This window comes from Carica papaya, chromosome 9, assembly GCF_054855325.1.
Source record: "Carica papaya isolate Zhongbai chromosome 9, ASM5485532v1, whole genome shotgun sequence".
NCBI classification, from domain to species: domain Eukaryota; kingdom Viridiplantae; phylum Streptophyta; class Magnoliopsida; order Brassicales; family Caricaceae; genus Carica; species Carica papaya.
In genome coordinates this window covers 33211182-33237589 of record NC_142317.1, presented here as the reverse complement: position 1 = coordinate 33237589, position 26408 = coordinate 33211182, and the positions used below count along the sequence as shown (strand labels likewise).

General features: G+C 35.5%; 1 protein-coding gene across 2 annotated transcripts in view; it reads left to right on the top strand.

The window, feature by feature from the left end:
- AIR9 (Outer arm dynein light chain 1 protein) overlaps nt 1-26408 on the top strand; it is a 101333-nt gene that overhangs the window by 993 nt on the left and 73932 nt on the right. For both annotated transcript variants that reach the window (XM_088211200.1, XM_088211199.1), the window contains exons 2-8: nt 284-1169; nt 2654-2725; nt 12315-12380; nt 16906-16977; nt 17099-17164; nt 17325-17387; nt 17503-17568. In XM_088211200.1, the coding sequence (XP_088067326.1) occupies nt 327-1169; nt 2654-2725; nt 12315-12380; nt 16906-16977; nt 17099-17164; nt 17325-17387; nt 17503-17568 (1248 nt within the window). In that variant the 5' untranslated portion in view covers nt 284-326. The remainder of the gene's footprint in view (nt 1-283; nt 1170-2653; nt 2726-12314; nt 12381-16905; nt 16978-17098; nt 17165-17324; nt 17388-17502; nt 17569-26408) is intronic.

The following is a 26408-nucleotide window of genomic DNA, read 5'->3' as shown; positions in this document are numbered from 1 at the left end:
AAGTTAGGAACTGATCAAAGCTCGAAGCTTTTTTTTCTTCTTCTTTTTGGTTTTATTTTTCACCATTTTGTTCACCGACAGGAGCATTTTATTATTTTCTCTATCTTCACGAAGGCAGTATACTGGAAATTATGGTTTTTTAGCTGCTACTTTGTTCTGCAGCTTCTCCTCTATAGCCTGAACGGCGAGTTATTTAAAACCAAAGACATCTTCATGCAATGTAAACCAATCGTCAAAAGATTCAACTCATATAGTCCTTTTATTTTCACTTCCATTTTTCCAGGATCAGGCTGCTAGGTCTTTGGCTTGAGTTAGCTTAACTGAAAATGGAGGACTCAGTTGCACAATCAACAGAAGGCTTTGTTGAAAAGCCCCAGAATTTAGAGAAACAATCCTCCGGAAATGCAGCTGATGGTACAAAAAAGGGTACGGAGTCTGCAAAGACTGGTGTCACTGAAGCATCATTGTTATTAGCACCAGCAGCTTCAATTATAAAGAAAACGGAATCTACAGGTGGAGTTACTTTAAGTTCAAGTCTAACAAAAGCCACAGTATCTTCTTCATTACGGAATTCAAAGTCAATTTCGGTTACTAGACGAAACAGCACCGGAGGTGCTTCTGAAAAGTCATCTACCTCCACTACAAGATCGGGAAGCAATATTAGTACAACTTCAGGCAAAAAAACTACCATTCATTCAGTTGTAGAACCAGTCAGGCGGTCTGCTCCAGAGCTTAGGAGGAGTTCATTACCTTCTGTTGCTACAAAACCCACATCCAAAGCAAGCCTTTCTGAGACTAGGAAGTCAGTTCCTGTGTCATCTGCAAATCGGAATCTGACAACATCAACTGGGTCTTCGATAAATAAATCAGAGACTGTCAAGAAGTCTTCAATTAGGCCAACATTATCAGTCTCTTCATCTTCAAAAAAAGTTACAACTTTATCACCGGACAGTAGTAGCAGCAGCTCAACTAGAAAGACCGTTTCAAAGGTTTCCTCACCATCTGCTCGATCACCATCATTTTCTGGTGGACTGAGAGCTGGGGCATTGTCTTCATCCCTTGATCGGAGTTCCAATTTATCTGGCCGGAGGAAGCCTACAACCCCAGAAAGCCGAGACTCAAGATTAATTGTTCTTCCACAGGTGGAGATGAAAGCTGGCGACGATGTGGTAATGACTTTAGTGGTCAAATCCTGCTAAATGTTTAGTTGCATAAGATAACTCATTTAGATCTAGTCATCTAGGGAGGAATGGATGTTGTTTGTTTCTGGAGTTCATTTTAAATTTTAAATTATATTTAAAAAAAGAGTTCATTTTAAATTGCTACGGGGGTATCATGCATGTGCTACATTTTATTTCATGCCCATTCATCCCTTACTCATGTCACATTTGTGAAAGAACAACGTTAATCTTTTGCAGCATTTTTTGTTAGTTCTTGAAGTTATGACATTATTGTCTGTGCATCCATGTCAAGACATAGGCTCTTTTAGTTCGGTTTGCGGTGATGCTCCTCTATCTGCTAGTTTGCATGACATTGAGTGTGTCCTTACTATGTCATAATTCAATATGAGATATTAAAACATATTATATCAGTTGCAAAAGAAAAAGTAGACTCGCATGTGGTGTTATCTTGTTCAGTGCACTGGTACTTGAGCTTATTGATGAGTAGACATTCTAATGTTTATCATAGGTGGCATGTTGTGTACTTCCTTTAGAGAAATATGTTCCAATCTGTCATTGTTCTTGGGTTTTCATTACTATTGGTATACAATCGATGAGGAACTGGTAATGGATTCAATTCAGATCCTTGAGCTTGAGACTAAACAAAGAAAATTTGAACTTAAATGGGTAGAAATGCATCTGAATCACCAAAATTTAATACAAATGTTAGAAAAACAAGAATAAGGTTATGTTCATTTGAAGATATGTTTTTCAGTCAGATCATTTTACCTCTTATATTTTTGAAGGATAACTTATAAAATTTCACTGTAAATCTATCTTATTGGTGCATACAGCAGAATAACACATGAGCTTGTTGAAACAATAAAATGGTGTTTGTAGTGTAAATGAATGCAGAAAGTTGCTGTAGCTGGGAAGTCCACTGCTGGCTTGTAAATTGGATTCCTAGACATGCTAAGCGCAAATCAGTCAAATTTTCATGAGAAATTAGATGAAGAAATAACTTATGGTGTAAAAATTTGAAATAAAATTTATGTTCGAAGGTAATGTAGATACAGATAATAACTCTTTGTTTTTGTTTTTGTTGTTGGTTTTTTTTGTTGTTGTTTTTTCCAGAAGAAAACTTTTTCCATTATAGTAAAGGCATGGAAGGGTTGCCACCAAGAGCATCTTGGACAAACAACTGATGTGTTTTCAAAATTATATTTGTTGCAGTTACGTCACCTTCTATTCATTTGTTTCTAAATAAGAAGATTATGTATTTAAATTGCTAGGAATGTCCTATTTTTAGCATCACTGTTGTTATTAGTTCTGATTTTGTTACTGTCATTTCTGCTATGGTACTTTCGTTACTTGTATGTTGTCCATGACAATTTTATATTTACGAAGGCATTGAAGATAAATCTTCATCAAATGTCATTTTTCTCCTTCCTACATTCTATAATTAGCTAATGACTGCTTTATTTTTGCATCAGAGGTTGGATCTTAGGGGCCATAGGATTCGCAGCCTCAACGCTAATGGCTTGAACTTGTCGTCAAATTTAGAGGTACATTTGTCTCCTATTATATGCTTTACCTATAAGAAACATTTTTTTAGAAAGCTATTGTTCTTTTTTTCTGGGAAGAAAGAAACACTAAGAGAAACAAAATCGATAAGTAAATAATAGGAGGATATATTATCCTCCTATAAGAGGGAAAAATCTTTTTCATGAAAAAGATTTCACGAGCCTTGATCCATAGCAAGCAAAAATACCAATTCTTTTGCTTGAGGGACAAGAAAATTTGTGTAGCTATTAGAATGTAGATTTTTTTTTTTGGCTAAATGCACCTAAAGCTGGCTAATCTTTTCCATTCTGTTGAATTAAGTGCCTAATTGTTCTGGACAACAATCTTTCTCATTTTGTTCAATTAGATGGTCAAACTTCTAATTTAAGCAATTAGATGCTCAGCATTTCTGATTGTGTGTAAGTAGGTGCAAATATTTATGATTGTACTTGATGAGTGCCTCTGTCAGTAAGCAATATCTAATCTGGTTTCACATGACATCCCACTTTATTTGAAAAAGAAGTAAAAAATATCTTAAAATTAGGAAAGGAAAAAAATTAAAATCCTTGTCCTCATGTTTTTATCACTCTGTATTTTACCTCGTAAAAATGCAGAGTGACGAAGGTGATGAGAGCAGCAACTATCATTTTCTTGAAGTTCTTTTTCTTTTCTTGAAATTTTAGAATAATTGTCATTTTTTTTGAAATGAAGATAATTTTCATTTACTATTAACTGTGTTTCTTTTATTTTTTAATATATTATCTTTAACTTTTGTACATAACCTAGCATGTTTAGTGACACAATATTTAATATTGTTAACTGAAAGAGACACTCAACTAATTAGAATCGTAAATATCGGGCACCAAGTTAAACATAATGAGAGAGCATTGGACATCTAATTACTCAAGGTAAAAGGTCATACTCCTTCTAATTGAACAAAATGAGGAAGATTGGACGCTGATTTTGTTCAAAATAAAAGTTTGAGGACTTAGTTGAACAAAAAAGAAAGTTAGCACCTTTAAGTGCAAGTTCTGTAGCATGTAGATATATCTCGAGGAGATAGTCTTCAATGTATGTTTGTCATTTTATACAAATAGCTTGGTGTTTGGAGGGATTTGTCTGATATAACTTGTCAGTGTTGTATATTTTGCTCCTTAGTTGGTCACTTTTTATTAGCACTTGAGAAATTCCCATTCACTAGAATGACTAAGAATGGAAGATAGAATGTTGATGTGCTTTACCTTACTTTCTATTTGTCGAGTAAATAGATTAATTTCCTTACAAGTATTGGGGAAGTAATATGGGTTTCAAAGATGTGGTGAGAGAAGGGTGGAAGGATGTAAACGGTTTAAGTTGGGAGGGCATTAGTTTCATGCACAAAATGAAAAATTTGAGGGAAAAAAATAAAAGATTGGAACAAAGATGAGTTTGAGAATATATTTTTGAAAGGCAGGATACCTGAGGAGATTAAAGATCTTGATAGATTGGCAGTAGAGGGAACCATTTTTGAGTGTTGAAAAGGGAGATTGATAGAGCTAAAGAATGTGCTAGACTTAGTCTTGATTAGTGAGGAATGAAGTTGGAGACAAAAGTCTGAATTGAAATGGGTTAAGGAAGGAGATGCTAATTCTCACCTTTTTCATAGAGTGGTCAATGAGCAAAGAAGGAAGAGTGCCATCAAGGAATTGGAACTTGAGAATGGGCATGTAAAGAGAAGTTGTGAGGCTATAGAGTAGGAGATCACTATAGACTTCCAGGGGCTATATACTGAAGAAACAATCATAGACCTTTCCTTGAAGGCATTGAGTGGGCACCTAGTCCTATTGAGCAAGCTGAGAGGGCAACGAGACCATTTGAGGAGAAAGAATTGGGCGGGCAGTGTGGGAATTGGGAAGTGACAAGGCACTGGGACTTGATGTGTTCACTTTAGAGTTTTTCAAGGATTGTTTGGATGGGATTAAAGGGGAATTGGTTAAAGTATTTAAGGTAATAGTAATGTATGTAAGAGCATGAACTCTACTTTTATTACCTTAGTCCCAAAAAAGGGATAAATCTAGAAAAACAATTGGCCAATTAGCTTAGTGACGAGCGTTTATAAAAGTATTGAAAAGGTACTCTATCTAAGAATTAGTGAACCACTTGCTTATACGATTTTCATTGATCAAAGTGCCTTTATGGGGGGTAGATAGATCCTAGATGCATCTCTAGTGGCCAATGAGGTCGTGGAGTCTACCAGGATATCTAAAGAAAATGGCTGGTGCTAAAACTAGCCTTTAAAAAGGTCTATGACTTAGCTAATTGGAGATTCATGGATAGGATCATGGAAAAAAAGGGATTTGGGTATAGATGGAGGAAGTGGATCCAGGGATGCTCGACATCCTTCTAGTTTGCAGTACTGGTTTACGGAAAACCACATGATTTCGTTATGTTCCCAATGAGTTGAGACAAGGGACCTCCTTTCTCCCTTTCTCTTCACCCTTGTTGTAGATAGAGTAGGATGTTATCACAGGTAGAAAGGAGAGACTGTGTGAAGGGACTGAAGGTAGGTAAGGATCTGGTAATTTTCACGCCTTCAATTTAGAGATGGTACAATCCTTTTCTTGCAACATAACAACTGATCCATTTCTTAGGGTTTGATTCTTATTCAGGTTTTTGAGGTTATTTTGGACTTAATGATCAACTTGGGTAAGATTGGGATTATTGGGTTAATGTGGTAGAGGATAAAATGGATGAGTTAGATGTGGAGTTAGAGCAGCCAATTGTATATTAAGGTGTCCTCTTGGGGGGTAATCCATGCAGTAGGTCCTTCTGGGATAGAGTAGAAAACAGGGTAGCTAAGTGCTTCGATTGTTGGAAGGGAGGACTATTCACATTAGTGTGTTGGGTCGCCTTGATTTTGGTATGTCTTTCTAGCACTCCATAATACTACTTATCTCTCTTTAGGATGCCTTGCGGGGTAGCAAAGAGGATTAAGGGTCTTACGAGAAGGTTCTTTTTGTTGTGGATAGGGGAGGATAATAAAGATCGTCTAGTTTGTTGGGGATAGGGGAGGATAATAAGGATCAATAGTTTGTTGGGAAGTGTGTTGTAAATCCAAGAGTTTGGGAGATTTGAGGATTGAAAGGAATAGATTAGGAAATATATCTTTATCTACTAAATAGCTCTGACATTTCCTAAGGGAACCAGTTCCTCGTGGCATAGGGTGGTCAAAAGTATCCATGGGAATGGAGGGACGATTGGGATGTGACACTAGGAAGGTATGTTACTCAACATGGTCCCTGAAAAGCCATCTCCCAAGCCTACCCTATATTCTTGCCTATATCTGGATATAGGTGGGAGATTATTTTGATGCATCACAAGAAATGAGGTAATGAAAAAAGCCGTTAAGGGGTACTGCAAGAAATTATACGAGTAAAGATTTCAGTAGAAGACCAAGACTAAATGATATTCAATTTAAGAAGCTTGACGAGACAAGTAGTCATTAGTTAGAAATTGAAGCCTCTGAGGATGAAATAGCTGAAGGTCTTCGAGACTATAATGGAGACGAGACCCCGGGGCCTGATGGATTCAATTTGAGATTTCTTCAAGATTTCTGCCCTATGATCAAGGAGGATATGATTGAGCATCTTAAAGAATTTCACAATTGAAAGTCCTTTGTAAAATCACTGAATTCTACTTTCATAGTTTTGATACCCAAGAAGGAGGGAGCCAAGAGCATAAGGGACTTTGGGTTCATTAGTCTGGTCGGTTGTATCTACAAGCTCATTTCTATTGTCTTTATTAAATGCCTATCTAAAGTATTGAATATGGTCATTGGGGAATGCCGACATGCCTTCATGGAAGGGAGACAAATTACTGATGTGATTATGATTGTAAATGAAGTGGTTGATGATATGGTTAACAACAAGAGAGTATGGGTCCCTTGTAAATTGGATATGGAAAAAGATTTCGATCATGTCGGTTGGGATTTTGTTGACTACATGCTAGACATACTAGGCATTGGGTAGAAATGGAGAAAATGGATTAGAAGGTGTATTTCCACTAGTAGTTTTGCGGTTTTAGTGAATGACATACCTTTTTTTTTTCAGAGCATCAAGGGGTTTGAGGCAAGGAAACCCTCTCTCTCTCCTTTATTGTTAATTATTGTCATAGAAGCATTAAATATACTACTGGAACAAGGCAAGTGGAAGAATTTGCTGTTGTTGATTTTGGAGAAAAAATAATAATTTTATTTCTCATTTTTTAAATTATTATATTTAGGGTATTTATAACATTCCTAACCTACAGATAGAGAAATTCTTATTATACTAGATTTCTAATTATATGAGATTATAGTTTTCATAGAATCTTAATTATATAATACCAAATAATTAAATAATAAACTAAAATAATTAACTAATAAGATATGGTACCCAATACCCCTTCTCAAGTTGATGTATAGATATCCCACATGCCCAACTTGCAGACCAAGTTCTGAAGAGTCATCTTTCAGTTTACCAGTGCCAATCATCTTACTTGTTCGAAGATTTTGATTTTACTAGATTTGTTGCACTTATAGTTGATGAATAGTTAAATTGAGACAGAATATGATTTACGATTTGAATATCCTCATTTGAAAATGTTCAAACTGTTGGTGTGTTTGGTGTTTCACTTGCCTCAAGTAAATTTTCTTGAGCTCTTGTATGCCCACTATTCCTTCTCTCACGATCTCTAGTTGGTTTTTCATACAACTTTTACGAAGTTTCCTTAGTGTGTTTTGGCTTGCCACAATAGTCACACTTCTGTAAATCTTTGGACTAGTCAGATTGAGCAATTAATTCAGTTTTCTCAATTGGTGGTATGTGAAGTATGACATTCCTTATACTTTATTCTTGCTGGACATAACAATAAGCTTGTTGTAATGAGGGAAGAGTATCCTTACCAAACACCTGGACCTGTGTCTGACATATTCGGTGTTCAAGTCAGTTAGGAAATCATAAATCTGCTCATTTTATATCAATTCTGAAATCTGATTGCATCTCCAGGACAATCTGCCTAGAAGTCTTGGTAGTAGTCTAGCTCTTGCCATAATTCACTTAGTTTTAAAAAATATTGAGAAATAGTGATATCTTTTTACTTTATACCATGAACCTTATTACAGAGTTTATAAATTTGGATATTATTACCCACTTGTGAGTATGTGAGAGATATTGCATCCCATATTTTTGCTATAGTATCGAGCAACAAATATGTTCGTGCAATATGAGCTTGCATGGAATTGATGAGACAAGACAATAATAAGGATTTTTAAGAGTCCCATTTGTTATATTCTAAATTATTTACATTTGGTTTTTTCATATCACCTGTAATGTACCCCTGCAATTCTCTAATTTTGATAAACAATTAATGAGAGCTTGATTGAGTAAGATAATTAGTTCCATCGAATTTTACGGGACTGATTTGTAATGAAGGGTTATCTGAATAAGAAACCATCACTTTCTTTTCTTATGTCATTTTAGAATATTAAAAATATGAAAAATAAATACTCAGTAATGAAGAATGGACCTTCTAATAAGCAACAATGGATGCAAATAAAGTGTTGCAAATTGGAAGCAGATTTGTGAAGTAGCAGTTCGACTAAAAAACCAGCTCGTGTTCATCTAAAAAAGGCTTGAACTTGGCTCAAAACGGTTCGGACTCGGCTAAAAAAGGCTCGAAGTTGGCTCAAAATGGCCCATACTCGGTTTGGCTTAGCAGGGGCTTGGGCGTGGATAACTCTGTTCAGGCGTGGACAAACCAGATCAGGGTGGTCCATCGTGCGGAATGGTGAGAGTGGGCTTCCCCGTGCGCGAAAAGCTAGAATTGTACAGTGGAGGATGTCTGTAAGACAATGCAGCGCGGTTCACTGCGCGTTCGGAGTGGGTAGCATGGGGAGGTCTAGACGAGTCGTCTCTAGGCGAGGGATGGCGGGGACGACGTGGCGGAGGGCGCAAGACGACATATTGGCCGATTGAGCGTAGCCGCGTGAAGGCAGGAACTTGGACGCGCGATCTGTGCTGGATCGTGTGTGAAACGCCAAAAAAGGGTCGGATTTGGGCGCGCGACAGTTGTGTGATGCGATTCTGATCAGAATGAGTTGATTCATGATAGCACATGGGGATCACGCGCTACCATGGCTGGCGGCGCATGTGGCTTACGTGCGGGAGAAATGACACTCTGATACAGTTGGCGGGCTATATGTGAGCGGTGGCTCTGTCTGAGTGGTTGGTGAGGTTTGATTTTTTTGATAGGTTAGCACTAACTCAACTTATTTTGCTATTTTAGGATTTTGAAAAAATTCTAGATTTAGAATTCTAAAATAATCTTATTTTGGTTTTGATAACATGTTGATTTTGGAGAAAAAATAATAATTTTATTTATCACAGTTTAAGTTGTTACACTTACGGTATTTATAGAATTCATAACTTATAGATAGAGAAATTGTTATTCTATTAGACTTCTATTATATGATATTATTATTCTTATAAAATCTTGTACCAAATAATTAAATAATAAATTAAAATAATTAACTGATAAAATATGGTACTCCACAGGTATCATTACCGGCAATAAAAAGAAATACCTAGAAATTACTTATCTTTTCTTTGCCGACGACATTTTGATTTTTTGTCAACCTGAGGTTGATATGTTGCTCAATCTAAGGTGTATCCTACTCTGTTTTGAAGCTGTTTCTGGTTTAAAAATTAATCTGTATAAATCTGAACTCGTGGGAATTGGTGAGGGCGGAATGAGGAATTCCCTTGCTCGGGTTATGAGTTGTAAAGATGTACAAGTACCAATTAATTTGTCTTCCTCTTGGAGCTAAATACAAAGATGGGAGAAGTTGGGATCCCGTAACTGAGATGTTTGAAAAAAGACTTGCTGGTTGGAAGAGAAAATTCCTTCCCAAAGGAGGTAGATTGGCACTATTTAAAAGCACTGTTTTCAACCTCCCTATCTATTATATGTCGTTGCTTACTATGCCTGTTAAAGTACCAAAACAATTGGAAGCCATTCGTTGCAGGTTTCTTTGGGGAGAGAATAAGGACAAAAGGAGACACCATTTGGTGAAATGGGAGGAGAAGCACTCTACTGAGCTTGGAGGCCTTTGTTTAAGATCATTGCTTGACTTGAACAAATTGCTTTTATTTAAAAAAAAACATTGCTTGACTTGAACAAAGCATTACAAGGCAAATGGATCTGGAGGTACTGGGAGGAAGAAGTCAATCTATGGAAAAGGATCATTGAGGTCAAAGGGGGCGGAGGGGGCAGAGAAGATACTTTGGAGAATAGAAATCATGGGGTGGGTCTTTGGAAGAACATTATGAAGAGACAGAATAATGTGCTCGATTGTACCAAGTGGGAGGTTTGCAGGGTAACAGGATTTGGTTCTAGCAGGACAAATGGTGTGGAAACAAAAGATTAATGTCCTGGTATCCTATGACCTACACCATTGCCTAAAGAAAGACTGTTTGTCGACGAGGCGTATTGGGGGGACAATAACAGGGAGTGGGCTGTTGATATGTTCAGAAACTTACAGGATTGGGAAGTAGATGAATATGAAGATCTTCTACAGCTTCTGGCCGCTGTCCACCTCAACAATAATAAAGATAAACTCTTATGGAAAAAATGGAAAATTTTCTGTGAATTCTTTCTATAGGCATTTGACTGGCAATAGAGAGATGGGTGCAATCATCTTTCCAACTAAAATGTTTTGGAAGGCTAGAGCTCAACCACAAATTTCTTTTTTCTTTTTGCATGGAAACGGTAAAGGAATGTATTTTAACTATCGATAATTTAATGAAAATGGGCAAGATTATGATCAATAAATGCTTCTTGTGTAAAAATGATGCTGGACTGGCAACCACATCCTGCTCTGGTGTCCGTTTACATACAGTGTATGGAACTCAGTTCATGGTCTTTCGGGCATCAATTGGGTTATAGTGGAGTTGGTGAAAAGTGAGTTACTGGCTTGGGAGGGGATTTGTTGGAAGAATAGATCATTTCGTCTTATTCTTTTGTCTATACCTTGAGTTATTTAGAAAGACAGAAACAATAGGACATTTGAGGGGAGGGAATGATAGATTGTCAATACTAGAGATAGGTGGTTTCATTATTTTGGTCCATGATGTTGGGACATGACCTATACAGGATTGAGAATTTTGGGTTCATTGTAAATATGCTTACTAACATGTAAATTTTTTGTAAATGGGTGGCACCCTCTTGGTGCCTTTACTTAATATACTTATCACACTTTTTATTTTAAGAAAAGAAGTGGGAGATTGTTGTAGCCTGAGGTTTTAAGAAGATTGATGGTTGGGTAACCAATCATTAGCTACTTAATTCGCAAGGCTATGTAGTCTCTCTTTACGGCACGATGCGCAGATACCCCTTTTTAGGACAACTGATGGTAGGACATCCTGGAACTTTCACTTCTTTCAGAACCTTTCTGATATGGAGACTTTGGACATGCTTGACAAGTTGGATCTGTTGGCACCTATCACTATTTTGTCGCAGTCTGATTAAAGTGTGCGGACCTTGGAGTCTTTGGAGGTTTTTACTTGTAAATTCCTCTTTCAACACCTTGCGAATAACCCCACCACCACACATGCCTCACTTGCCAAGGTATTTTGTAAGGGTCTTGTTCCTTCTAAATTGAAGCTCTTTGTTTGGACTACTAATTCACCAAAAGCTGAACATGAACGACTTTCTCCAAAACTGTTATCCTTATTAGGGCCCTGCCATTTGATGTTTATGTTACGTTCTTTAGAGGAGGGAAAACACATGCTAATTTGTTCCTTCACTGTGACATTGCTTGGAAGTTATGGACAAGTATTTTTAATTTGTTTGGTTATTATTGGGTCTTGCATCCTACAGTGGCAACCTTTCTTAGTGCTTGTATCAATGAGAAAGGGGTGAAGAAACAAGCCAAACCATTGTGGGAAGGTGCTCTCTTTGCAGATCTATGGTGCTTATGGTTTATTCGCAATTTTACAATTTTTACCAACAGAAGTACTTCTTACTCTGAGCTTTGGGAGAGAGTTACTTTCTTGCCTTCCTTATGGGCCAAAGTGCATGATTACTTTCATGACATTAGTATCTTCATCTCTACTGTAGTCGGGATTTCTTTAGTGACAGTCTGTAGTTGATGTATTTTATTTGTTTCTTTCTTTTTCTGTCCTTTGAGTGTGCTTTCTTCTTTTATTTTATGAGGAGGATGTCTTATTTTCCTTAATTTGTTCTCTCAATCTCAATAAGGTCTTCTTTTATTTAGAAAAGCTACTGGGAAAACAAAAGCTGTTATTTTTCTTCAAATGAATGATAAATGAATTGGGGAAAGTTAATCACTTAGAAACAATATAATTTCTTAAATCTTTAATGGATATGTCTGGACAGATGGTTTTGCATTTGTTGTCTAAAGTGAAATTTCCTAATAATGCTACTGATACAATGGATTTACTAAAAAGACTGATACCGATACAATGAAGAATATACAACAAAGTGTTCCCATTTATCTATGATGTGCTTTTATTAATCATATTAGTTTCTGTAACTGAAAATGCTTTTGTTCAGTTTGTTTATCTCAGAGATAATCTCTTAGCTACACTGGAAGGTGTTGAAATACTGAAGCGCGTGAAGGTTTGTCATCTCATATAGACTTTTTTTTTTTGTTAATAAATAACTATTTGGAGCGTTTCTTTGTAACTCTTTTTCTTGTTTCTCTTTATTATTTGCATCATAATTGTTCTTTACATTATTTTTTCTGTGAAGTTTTTGAAAAGATGTTTTAATAAATCTGGACCTTTGGGATAATTGACCACAATTAATTATTTTACATAGTATTAGAGCCAAAGATCTAGCGATCGAATTCTTGTTGCCTTTTGGACAAGATATGATGGGCCTATTTTTGATCCACGCATTTAGTTTTGTGGAGTCTTGCACGAGGCTTATTAGGATATAAATAATAAATTGAGCCATTTTAATGTAGAATTAGAATAACATATAATTAATTATTTCACATTTATGGGTTTTTTATATAATTATAATCTTTATGTTAAGGGTATTTGATTTGTTTAAGAACTATAGAAATGTTTGTATTAATTGATCTGGAATTTTTTCTTATTTGGTTAGAAGTGTTATTATTATTATTATTATTATTATTATCCTCCTATTTAAGTATTATAGTCATATTATTTTCAAAAATTTAATTTAGTCATATTAGGTTACTTAGACACCCTATAAGTACTTGAGTGGCTCATTATTATGAAGAATACTTAAATAAAATTGCTAATATGAACTTCCTATTTCAAAAGAAAAAAATAAAATTGCTAATCACTGTCTCATTGAATTGATTACCTGCTAAACCTGTGATTTTGTTTCTGATAACCTTGTGATTATGGTTTTGTGAATCCTTCTGATTGTGGATTGGACTCATGTTTATTCTTTATTTTTTAATGATCTGGAACCCTATGTCGTTTTGCTTCATTAATTTGATGTGACAGCTTAAATTCCTATTTTGGTATCAATCTGCTCGTTCTCCCAAATTACTAGAATAGAAGGCCCTGGCAAAAAAGTAGAAAAATGTCATAGAGAGAGAGTGATAAAAACCAAGCTAGCACCATTGGTCTTCTTGCAAAACTTGGCAACCACTAGGAGGTGAATGAGATTTTGATTAATAGTATTGACTTGTTAAGAGAGGAACTAATGATCTTATATAGCTGTCAGGTTCCTTGTGTCAGTGGTCAAAATTCTGATTTTGCACTTGATCTAATTACCACATTTTGTTTCTTGCTTCTCCGTGGAACAAAATTTCCTGTAAGTACAATAACTTGTGAAACCCAACATAGTCAGCTTCCATGTATGCTGTAAGTACCAGTATAATATTATTTTTGAACAAAATGCCCTTTGCAGTTGTTTCTTTAAGATAGCTTAATACTCTGTATGCTACTTATAGGTGGATTTCTTCGGGATTGTGCATAAACTGACTTAGTACTCTTATAATATAGTTAATGTCAGGCCTTATGTGTGACGAATGAATAAGAACTAATCTCCAATGACCCCTTGGTCGTTGGGGGGTCTGTGAGGAAGGAGTTCTGGCAGTGGGAGCGTTTTTTGTAAAAAGAAAAATTATCTTAAAATTATTTCTTTGACTATCTTTTAGGTGGTGTGGAAGGAGAGAAATGCTAGGGTTATTGAGGGGAGTAAGGGGGAGATGTCAAGGGTTAGGGATAGATGGTTACACAGGTTTGGGTTGATAATTTTGGGTCATGATATTTTTAGGGTGGAAGATTTTGGAATGTCATAGATATACTAATTGATTTGTAAATATCTTGTACAGAGCTGACACCTCTTTGGTGCCTTTACTTAATACTCTCAATAATTTTTTCTCCGATTTTTGATCCTTGTAGTTGAAAGCAAATTTGTCTTAACTGCATAAATCATGTATAGTTATTTCAAAAAAATAAATCATGTATAGTTGTAAAAGCCAAAGGTTGTAAGTCATGGATACTTTTCCACTTGATGTAAACCATAAACATATAATTGGCAAATAGTATTCCTTGTTGCATCATTTTAAGAAATTGGTTGCCGGTAAATGATAGAATGGTCCATGTTGATTTTCCAATAATTGATTCTTGAATCTGCATTCTCCGTTTTCAGCCCATGTTAATTGTTTATCACAAGGAAACTACAAAGGGTGTTTAGACTTATTGGATTAAGAGTTGGGATATACCATCTGATCAAAACCATAAAGCTCTTGCCAGCATTGATCTTCCTTCTCTCACAGAAACGCATAGCACTGTCAAGGGAGGAGAGTTGTGTTTTACTTCGCCCTCTTGATCTCCCTCTTTGTTCTTCTGGTTTCCTTTCTTCTCTCTCTCTCTCTCTCTCTCTCTCCTTTCCTCCTTCTAGGTTGCACACTTCTGGTGAAGGTTGCATCACATTGACACTACCATCATCTGGATCATGTTTCTTACTATGATTCCAAATAGAGCATGTAAAGTGCCTCTATCTGGTTGGTCATTTCCTGGTCTTGAGACTTCCTAGCAGCTCTGTCATGCTTCTTATTAGGGACATCAATTAGGTGTACTTTGGAGTGAAAGTGCCCTCTTTTTCGGTAGGACTAACGTCGTTTGTGCTCTCGGTAATGGATGTTGCATTCTCCATGTTCATGTGGTGCACTTCAACTGGCAAAAGTTCTTTGGAAACTTTATCTAATTGACTTGTCAACAAATCAAACTTGCTATCGTCTATCTTGATCATCCCAGTAAGTTTTGAGAAAATATTCAAATATTAAATGTAAATACCAATAACTTTGTGCTTTGATACCAATTATTATGGTTCTCTCTCAGGATCTAGTCATGTGTTTGATTAATAGTAAGCTCGTTAAGAGAGACTCAACAATATTTAAAGTTTAGGTACTCAAGAAATATCTTGACGAGATTTTCTGCATATCTTATTCTAATTCCTGTTATACACAACAAACCATAGCTTCTCGTAAGAATAACAATTTCCCTGGTTAGGAGTAACTGTGCCACTTCTTATCTTTCTATTTGGGGGGTTGTGGGGGGTGGTGGTGGGTTGGTTTAAGATCAATTGTGGAGATGAATTATGCATTTCATGGTAAATGGCTGTGGAGGTTTCTTAATGAGGAAGGGAAATTATGGAGGAGGGTGGTGGAGGCGAGATGGGGTGATTGGTAGAGAGATGGGGGGGCGAAGAGGAAGGTATAAATCGCATGGGGTGAGCCTGTGAAAGAAAATCAGTGTGGGCAGAAACAGGTTTTTTTTTTAGGAGTGTACTGGGTGGCAGGTGTGTAATGATGGGGGCATCCGGTTTTGGCAGGATGAGTGGATGGGAGGCTTCAAACTGAAAGACAGGTTTCCAAGAATATATGTCATTGCCTGTTAAAGGGATATTTTGGTGGAGAAGGTGTATGGGACTGATGGAGAGGGCAGCGGATGGAGTGTGCAGATAAAAAGAAATTTGAAGGATTGAGAAGTTGATGAACAGCAACTTGCTCCTATGTTTGGCTGACATAAACTTGTTGGACCATAGGGATAGAAGGATGTGGAAACTGGATAAGCAAAGGGGTTTTTCTGTGAAATCATATTACAATTATTTATCCAAGAGAGATGGAGGTGCAGGTATGGAAGCACTGTTTAAGCAGATTTGGAGATCCAAAGCTCCCCCTAGAATGGCTTTCTTTGCTTGGAAAGCCTCAAGAGAATGTGTCTTAACTATTGATACGCTGTGGAGAAGAGGTAACATTTTGGTAAATATGTGTTATTTGTGTAAAGCTGATGAGGAATCTTTTAATAACATTTTACTTGGGTTCCTGGCTGTGTACAGCATTTGGATTACTGTTTATGGGCTTATGTGGATGATTTGGGCCATGGCGGGTGCTGTAAGTAAAAAGTTGTGGGCGTGAGCTAGAATCTGTAAAAATAAAAGACATTTAGTCTTTCCGCTTTCCATTTTTTGGGTAGTGTGAAAGGAAAGAAATAGTAGAATTTTTGAGGGAATAGAAACTGACTTTATAAATATTAAGGATAGATGGATGCACACTTTTGATTCTATTTTGTTTGATCATGACATTAGAGAATGAGAAAATGTTGGGATAGTCATTTACCACTTGATTGATATGTAATTATTTTTGTATATGGGTGATATCCCCTTGATACTTATGTTTATAATAATACACTTCTCTTTTATTTAAAAAAAAAGGAGTAATTGTGCCACATCCTAGAAACTACTTTTGCACTTATGTGCTACATTATTGAAACTACCTTTACACTTGTCTTCCTACATCCCCAAAAACTAACTTCACACCTATCCAAATGACTAATTATATCATTAAATAAAATAGATAACATATTAAAATTATAAAATTCTGTTCGAGCAGCCATATGTCAATCATTTTTGGTAGTTATGTGACTAAAACAATTTTCTTATTGTCTTCTCATTAAGTTATAACTTGTGTTGGTGGGTTCTATTAAAGTTAATATCCTTTATGATTTACAGAAGAGTCTTGGTTTTCCTTCTCATACTCATAGGTGCCTTTATATATATGTGCTGTCTCCCCGACATAATTAGAAGAACAATTTTTCAGTTTATTGTTCTGTCGTAGCTTTTCAAGTTGATAAAGACAGCTTTTTCTTGCTAGGTCCTTGATTTGAGTTTCAATGATTTTAAAGGCCCTGGGTTTGAGCCACTTGAGAATTGCAAAGCTCTCCAGGTTTGTGTTTCATATGTCTTTATTTCTCAGATCTGTAGTAAAAAACTTTTGATGTTTACTTTCTTTTCTGTAAAAAAATTACTATCATTATGATCCTAAAATATTTGTTTCACTGGTGTAGCAACTATACCTTGCTGGAAACCAGATCACATCACTTGCAAGCCTACCTCAGCTTCCTAATTTGGAGGTGAGCCTTTGGAATTTGTTCATAGTGCTGATCAAGTTTACAATTCACATTTTATTATCATCACAGTCAGGCTTCCTGCAGCGCCTTTTTTATACCTCAATGGATATACCTCCTGGCACTGAAATTTAACTTTTTCTTCCGATTTTTTCCCATTTTCCAGTTTCTCTCTGTTGCGCAAAATAAGTTGAAGTCTCTCTCAATGGCAAGTCAACCTCGACTACAGGTATTAGTTCTGTTTGGTTCTATGTTGCTTAGTGTTTTATCGATTAATATTTATCTAGTCAGTTTGTTTATTGAGTTACCAAGAACTACCAGTTTATTTATTGATTTGTTTCCAGGTGTTAGCTGCCAGTAAAAACAAAATATCTACTCTCAGGGGCTTCCCTTACTTACCAGTCCTTGAGGTTAGGACTCTGAATTACTATATTTTCTGGTCTGGCCCTTACAGTGAGTGCTTAACTAGATGTGCCACACACTTCCACTGATCAAAGCAGCTTCAACTCGTTTTGCTTGGTCTCTGCCTAATGTTGATGTCATCATCTTCCTAATGAATTCCTATTGTCTTTTACTTGCTTTCCTTTATGTTTGTTAACAATGCACTAGATTAACTTGTTTACACATCTTCTTTTCCTGTTGCATAAATGATTACTGCCCTTACTACATGTTTGTTTTCCTTCACTTGCTTTTTTTGTTGCTTACTAAGGGTATGATTATCTATGTCATGCTTTGTTTCAGGAAAAAGAATATCATATGTTTGCTAGCACCAAAGGGGTGCAAGCCTGCATATAAAATATTTATGTCTATCAAAATATCTATCAAGTCCCATAAGTCCTCACGAGACTAAAGAGGATGATGTGTAATTTAAAAGGCTAGGGATTGAAACCATCTATCAAAGTTTGCCCTTTTACTCTCAAAAGCTCTTGTATTCCTTTTTTTCCAAATTACGTAAAAAATTGCTAAAGTGACAAGTCTGGAGAAGCGCTTACTGTCAAGAATGGTTTCATATATATTTTATTGAATATCAAAACTATATATACAAGTTTTCATGAATAGAAAAATAAACAGAGATTAATTATGTAGGGTGTAGTTTATCTTAATGCCTTTTAACTTAATTACATATAATACACACTCTTTAGTACTCCATCTCAAGTTGGAGAATAGATGTTGTCTATCCCTAACTTACCATTCATAGTATAGAATTCCAAATTAATAAGGCATTTGGTCATAACAAGATCAATTGTGAACTGATTGGCATGTATGAATACATATTAGACCATTGTCTAGTTTCTTTTTGATGAAGTGCCTTTCAGCCTCAATTTGATTCTTTTTGATGAAGTGTCTATATTCTATTATGTTGCAACGAGTTATAGGCAATACTTGTGATTGATTTATTGTTACAATATAAGTGTATGAAATTATTCCGCTTGATTTTCAGATCTTTTAAAATTCTATTTGATTACTGTAATTCACATACCTCTTGAGTCATTGCTTTGAATTTTTGTTATGCAGTCGATTTTGCAACTCTATTTTACTTATTACTTTTTCAAGAAACTAGGTTACCCCCAAATAGGGTGCAATATATTGTGGTAGGTCTTCTATTGACTACCTACTATCCGTAGTCTGCATATGTATAGGCTTTTAAGAGCAATATGTCATTCTTTTTGAACAATATCCCTTTTTCAAGTCTTCTTTTTAGGTAATACAACTGTTGATAAAGATTTCATGCTGAATAGAATACTATATTAGTTAGAGTTCTAATAATATAATTATATCTTATTACTAGAGTTCAAATAAAATAAGGATAACCAGTTTATATCTATTTTCTAAATGTAAACAAAATATAAGTAATAAAAATTAAAAGTTTATTTTCTCCAAAAAACTTCATGGTATCAGAGCGAAATAAAATTATTTTAGGGATATAAGTTTAGAATTCTTTTCAAACCCTAAAATAACACCGTATGCTTCGTTGATACCTTTTTATTCAGATATACATTCATCACCACCCAAAACAGATTTGAACCCGCATTTTGTAAGCGCTTGTAAAATGTGCATACGCACTTTGTAAGCGTTGATAAAAAGTGCAGACGAACTTTAGAAGTGCTGGTAGAAAGTGCAATTGCACTTTAGAAGCGTTGGTAAAAAGCTACAACTGCACATTCATAGACGCTAAAAAGGTATAACAACACACTGGAGGCGATGGTAAAAAACTGCAGCCGCACATCCTCACATGCCGGTAAAAAGTGTCGTATATCCTAATTTTCAGTAAAAAGGTACAGCTGCACATCCGGAGGCGCTGGTAAAAAGTTAAAGCCACACATCCACTGGCACTGGTAAAAAATTACAGCCTCACATCAATGATACCGGTAAAAAAAGGCCACACCATTACCTTTTTCTGCGCACGTTCAAAGATCTGTCCGGAGAAGACGAGCCAAGCCGACTTTGAGTCGTTATAGAGCTGAGCCTGAGTCGTTTTAGAGCTAAACTCGAGCTGTTTAGAGCCGAACCAGATCTGATTTCAGTTTTTTTGTAATTTTTTTCCGATTTTTTGGCTTCTTGGTGCAGATAAGAGGTCCGTTTTTCATTACTAGATTTTTTTTTCTTCGTATTTTTAGCATTCTAAGATGACAAAAGTAAAAACGGTGAGTGTTAGTAAATTTGATAATCCTTCATTACAAATCAATCCCATAAAATTTGATGGAACTAATTATCTTGCTTGGTCGAAATTTTGTTTATTGTTCATCAAATCTAGAGGATTGTAGGGTTACATTACTGGTGAGGTGAAGAAAGCAGATGTTGATAGTTTAGAATATAATAGATGGGACTCTGAGAGTTCATTAGTAATGTCATGACTCATAAATTCTATACAACCCATATTGGTAGAATATATCTGTTGCTTAATACTGTCGAAAAAATATAAAATGCAGCTTTTTTTACATATTCACATATGGGTAATGGCACCCATATTTATGAATTCCGGAATAATGTTCATAGTACAAAGTAAGGAGAGATGACTGTTTCTAAATATTTTTATGAACTAAATGGATTATGGTAGGACTTAGATTACTATCAAGATTTTCAAGCAGAGTGTTCTGCAGATACAATCAAATTTCAGAAATTGATAAAAAAAGAGCGAATTTATAATTTTTTAGGTTGTCTGAACACCGAATATGATTAAATACGGGTCCAAGTACTTGGTAAGGATCCTTTTCATTCATTAGAATAAACTTTTGCTTATGTTTAGTAAAAAGAGAGTAGAAGAAATGCCATGTTTCACATTGCACCAGTTGAGAAGGCTGGATTAATTGCTCAGTCTGATCAATACAAAGATGTATAAAAGTGTGAGTATTGTGGCAAGCCAAGACACACTAGGAAAACTTGTTGGAAATTGCATGTAAGACCAATTAGAGGTCGGGGAGGAAGAAGAGGTGGAACCACAAGAGCTCAAGTAAATTTTATTGAAGTTAGGGAAAAACCTGGTTCCCTATCCGTTGGAGCCTTTTTCATAGAAGAAATTCAAAATCTGAAGCGCATTCTGAGTCAACTTAACTCTTTATCAACTGTTGGTACATTAAATATGGTAAAATCATGTATTGTTCATCCTATTTCCACTCCTGATAATTGTATCATGGACTCTGGAGGTAACAGACACATGACAAGCTCTTGTAAAGAATTCTTAACCTATTCTTCTTGTACTGAAGGGTATAATGTCTGTATAGTAGATGAGTCATACACTCCCGTGTCAGGAAAAGATTCCATTAATTGTAGTTCTACTATTACATTATCTTCAGTCTTACATGTGTATAGTTTTTCTGACAATTTTTTATCTATTAGTGCCATAAGTAGATATCTCAACTGTAGAATTGAATATTTTTCTTAATCATTGCATCTTTCAAGATCTTCAAACCGGAAAGAGGATTGGTACTGTTAGACTGCAAGATGGTTTATATGTTTTGAATAGACATCTGGATTTAATTGGAAATCAAGCAACCTTTTAGAATAAAGAAGTCAATATGGAGATACTACAATGCCATCTACGATTGGGAAATCTTTCATTTTTTATTTTAAAAAAATTATATTCTAAGTTACTTAAAAAAACTTATATAGAGTCTTTGTTTTGTGATAAATGCGAACTTGCTAAACATAATAGGAGCTCTTATCATTTAAGTAATTATAGAAGTACTGATCCTTTTATGACTATTCACTATGATGTGTGAGGATCTACTCAAAATATCTCTATTTCTGGTCATTAATAGTTTGTTACTTTTGTTGACTATATGTATTAGATTAATATAGATTTATCTGTTAAAAGCAAAAGGTGATATATTTTCATGTTTTCAATCTTTTAACAAAATGATATGTACACAGTTTGATGCTAAAGTTAAGATTCTGCAAACTGGTAATGGTACAGAATATATGGATAGTGGGTTCTGTGCCTACTTGGAGTCAAATGGAATAATTCATTATCAAGTTGTGCCTACAACAGTGAACAAAATTGAGTTGCTGAAAGAAAAAATAGACACATAGTAGAGGTAGCTAGGTCACTAATGTTCACCATGAATCTACCAAATAGTTACTGAGGAGATGTAGTTCTCTCAGCTGCTAATCTTATCAATAGAATACTTTGTGGGGTCTGAATTTTAAAATTCTTATCGAGGTTTTTGCAAGAAAAAAATTTCTTTGTTGTTCCCCCAAAATTGTTTGGATGTGTGTGCTTTGTTCATATTAGAAATGTGGGTAAGTTAGAACCTAGAGCTCTTAAGTGTGTATTTGTTAAATATTTTTTACTCAAAAAGGTTACAAGTGTTATCATCCACCATTTAGAAAATACTTTATAATTATGGATGTTATCTTTAGGGAGAATGAATCTTACTTCAACTCAAACCCAACACCTCTTCAGGGGGAGAGTGAGAAGGAGGAAGTGATACTTAATTGGATAACAATTGAGAATCATATTAAGGGGGAGAATTCTATTACAACAAGTCTTAATCAAGAAGATAATGTTGGATGTCTAGGTAAATCAGACTTGAAAAGGTATTTAAGGAGAAAGAAGTTTGGAAAAATCATCATGCAGTCTGTCGTAAGTCAAGAATCTTCTCTGATTCCAGAAGATACTGGTGAGTTGTATTTCTGTTGTGATTTATCAGATAAATCTATTGCTGTTAGAAAGGGAACAAGAACTTTCACTAAGCACCCTGTATCTAATTTTGTTTCCTATGACTCTCTATCTCCCTGTTGTAGAGATTTTGTCTTTTCTGTTTCCTCTGTGCCTATTCCACAGGATTGGAGAGAAGTTTCAGGAGATCATAAGTGGAAGAAAACCATGATTGAAGAAATGAGAGCATTGACAAAGAATGAAACATGGGAACTTGTTTCACCCCCACGGAGAAAGAAGATAGTTGATTGCAAATGGGTGTTCATCGTAAAACGCAAAGTAGACGGATTGATCAAAAGGTACAAAGCTAGATCGGTGGTTAAAAGATTTACTTAGATCTATGGGATTGCTTATCAGGAGATATTTGCACCTGTTGTGAAGATAAACACAACTAGGATACTTTTATCTTGCGCAGTTAATCTTGATTGGGATTTACAGCAGTTTGATGTAAAAAATGCATTCCTTTATGGAGACTTAGAGGAAGAGGTATATATGAAAATTCTACATGGATTTGAAGATGAGAGTACGCAAGGAAAAGTTTACTAATTAAAAAAAGCTTATATGGATTGAAGCAGTCTCCAAGAGTATGGTTTGAACGGTTTAGAAGAGTTATGATCTGTTTTGGATATCAACAAAGTAATACAGATCATATCTTGTTTATCAAACATTGTGAGGGTAAGGTTCCTATTGTCATTATTTATGTGGATGATATTGTGGTGACTGGAGATGATACAAAGGAGATGATTCGGTTAAAGGAACATCTTGTTCAAGAGTTTGAAATAAAAGATTTAGGAAAATTGTAATAATTCTTGTGGATTGAAATTATCAGGTCCAATAAGGAGATCTTCATTTATCAAAGGAAGCATATACTATACTTACTGGAGGAGACTGGTATAATGGGTTGTAAATCGGCAGAATCACCTATTGAGAGCAACCACAAATTGCAAATAGGTAGTGGTACATTAGTTGACTTGGGAAGATAGCAAAGACTAGTTGGAAGACTCATTTATCTCTCACATACAAGACATGATATAACATATGCAGTTAGTCTTGTGAGTCAGTACATGCATGATTCTCGTGAGACTCATTTACATGCTGTTTTCCGCATATTACGATACCTGAAGTCTGCGATAGGAAAAAATCTGCTCTTTTCTAAGCATGGTCCCTTTAAATCGAAGCATTTACAGATGCCGATCGGGCTGGATCCCTATATGATAGTAGATCAATTACAGGTTACTGCAAACTTGTAGGAGGCAACTTAATCACATGGAAAAGTAAGAAACGAAATGTGGTTGCTCGTTCCGGTGCTGAAGCAGAATATAGAACAATGTCCAAGGAGTATGTAAAGTACTATTGTTGCTAAAGCTAATGAGAGGGTTAAAACTGCTTAAAGATGAGAAACTATCTCTGTTTTGTTACAATAAAGCAACAATTAACATTACTCATAATTCAGTTCAATATGACATGATAAAACACATTGAGACTGATCGACACTTCATAAAAGAGAAGGTGGTTGGTGAGTCTTTATGCTTGTATCATGTATTTTCTGGCGACCAGGTGGTTGAAATTTTCACCAAATGATTATGCAATAAATTTTTTCTGAACCTGATTTGTAAGTTGGACATGTGTGATATATTTGTGCCAGCTTGAAGGGGAGTATTGATGAAGATTTCATGCTAAGTAGAATACTATATTAGTTATAGTTCTAATAGTATAATTATATCCTATAATTAGAGTACAAATAGAATAAGGATAACCAATGTATATATATTTTCTAAATGTAAACAAATCATAAGTAATAAAAATTAGAAGTTTATTTTCTCCAAAAAACTTCAACAATATTCTGTAGGCTGACTATAGGTACACTTCTTTAGAACTGTGCATGCACTGAATTACAACACTCATTGCATAAACAATATCTAATTTTGTGGTGACAGATATACTAGTCTACTAATCAATCTCTGAATACCTCTCTATATATATATTGGTATATCCTCCTCTACTAGTCTCAATTTATTATTAGGATCAATATGAGTAATAACTGGTTTACATGTTAGTTTGCCAGTATTTCTTAACAAGTCATGAATATATTCTGTTAGAAGATGAAAATCATAGATTTTGAGTAGATGACTTCAATTCCAAATAAGTACTTCAATTTATTTAACTCATTCATTTTAAATTCTCTTGCTAGACGTTGCTTAAGTATTAATTTTTAATTTTTGTCATCGTCTACTACAATAATGTCATCGACATATATTAGAAGAGTTGTAATTCCTCATGTCTCTAAATGCTTGATAAATAAAGTGTGATCTACCTGAGTCTATTTATGTCCCAAGCCTATCAATACCCTTGCAAATATGCCGAACTGTGCTCTAAGGGCTTGATTCCATAAAGTGCCCTCTTTAGTTGACGTACTTTATTTGGTCTGGCCCATTTAGCAAATCTTGGTAGGAATCTTGTAGATTCCCATGCATGGTACATCCTAGAGTTCTTTAGGGAGTGTTAGGATGGGGATCAAAGTGGACTTAGCTAGAGTCTTTGAGGAGTTCTTCAGTAATAGCAAAAATATGCAAGAGCATGAACTCCACCTTATTACTTGAATCCAAAAAAAACCGTTGTAATAAAGAATACTCAATTACTAACTTGTTTGCACGCTTTGTGGACATGTCTTCATCGTGAGGTCATATATCTAGGCAGCATCTTTTATGCTGGAATAGGTTTCTCGAACTTCTTCTCATACCTCTTTAGTGGTGGGAAGAGATATATAGCTGTTGCTTATTTCAGGTGACATCGAGTTCTGAAGTTAGACCATTATCATGTAGTCTTCTTCATCCCATGCATCAGATTGAGGGTCTCTTGGTTGAGGTCTGGTGCCCATAATGTGATTTAGTTCCTTTTCCCTTGAGGATCTCTTTGACTAATTGTGGCAAGTTCTAATAATTTTTCATGTTCAGATGATAAACTACCTAAATTGGTTAGAATTCTCTCTTGAGTTGTTATGTATTTGCCATGTTAGGGTTTGTCACTTATGACGAAACCTCCGATATGATCTAAAAATTTTGGGACAATTGAGGCCAATATAAACAATAAGGTGACAACTGCTGCTAGTTTAAGGGAAAAAGAGAGGCAGATGCATGGCCTGTTGGTGGTGCGCGCTGCAGACCTGTGGCTAGTACATAGGTGCACAACCTAGCGGGCACGCAGCTGTAGAGAATGGAGGCTGGAGCTGTATGGCTGGGACTGTTGCTTCTGAATGGATAGGAGCTGTGCGACTGTAATGCTTATATGCGCAGTTGGAGGTGCAGTTGGAAGATCTAGAGCTCATGATGAAGATAGGTCTCAATGGCTGGTGGCCGGTCTGTGATGGCTGGCTGCTGGGGTTGTGGTGGCCAGCAATGAGTATTGGCCCCCTTAGGAGTTTTTTTTTTCTTTTTAATATTTCGGCATTGAAGGCTTGTTAAAGTTTGTAAAAGAAGAATAGAGATTCTCTCTAGAGATCTGATACCATATGGAAGAATTAAATATTATATCTATTATTGATGTAGACGGTCTTACATATACAAATTCTCGAGGTAATAAAAGGAAACATACAGTTAATTACATGTATGAGTATTCTACTAATATACCTTTTATCGTGATTATATAAAGATTCACTTTCCTACATAATACATACTTCCCAACACTATGTCTTAGGTGATGAATTTGGGTAAGTCATGATTCTCCTTAAGTGTATGGTGTATAAATACCTTTTGTATCTTTCATAATGAAGTGAATCTTTTCTCCTAATTTTCATCACCTAAAACATAGGAATTCCACCAATTTATAAAAGTTAAAAGTTTAACTCTAATATGGAAAATATAGATTTTATGCTAATTAGAAAAAAATACAGGTCTTATGCTAATTAGGTTTAATATGCAGCTGACCAACTGATTCATTTTCTACAATTCCCACTCCCTTGGCCAAGTGAGTAAAAAGACTTTTGCGGCGAAAGTCCCTTAGATTTTAGGCTCCAAACTGGTACATTGTCAGCCTCATCGTTAACACACTTGAATAGGGCCAAGAAGAGGGATCATATTCATTTGTCTTCCAGTC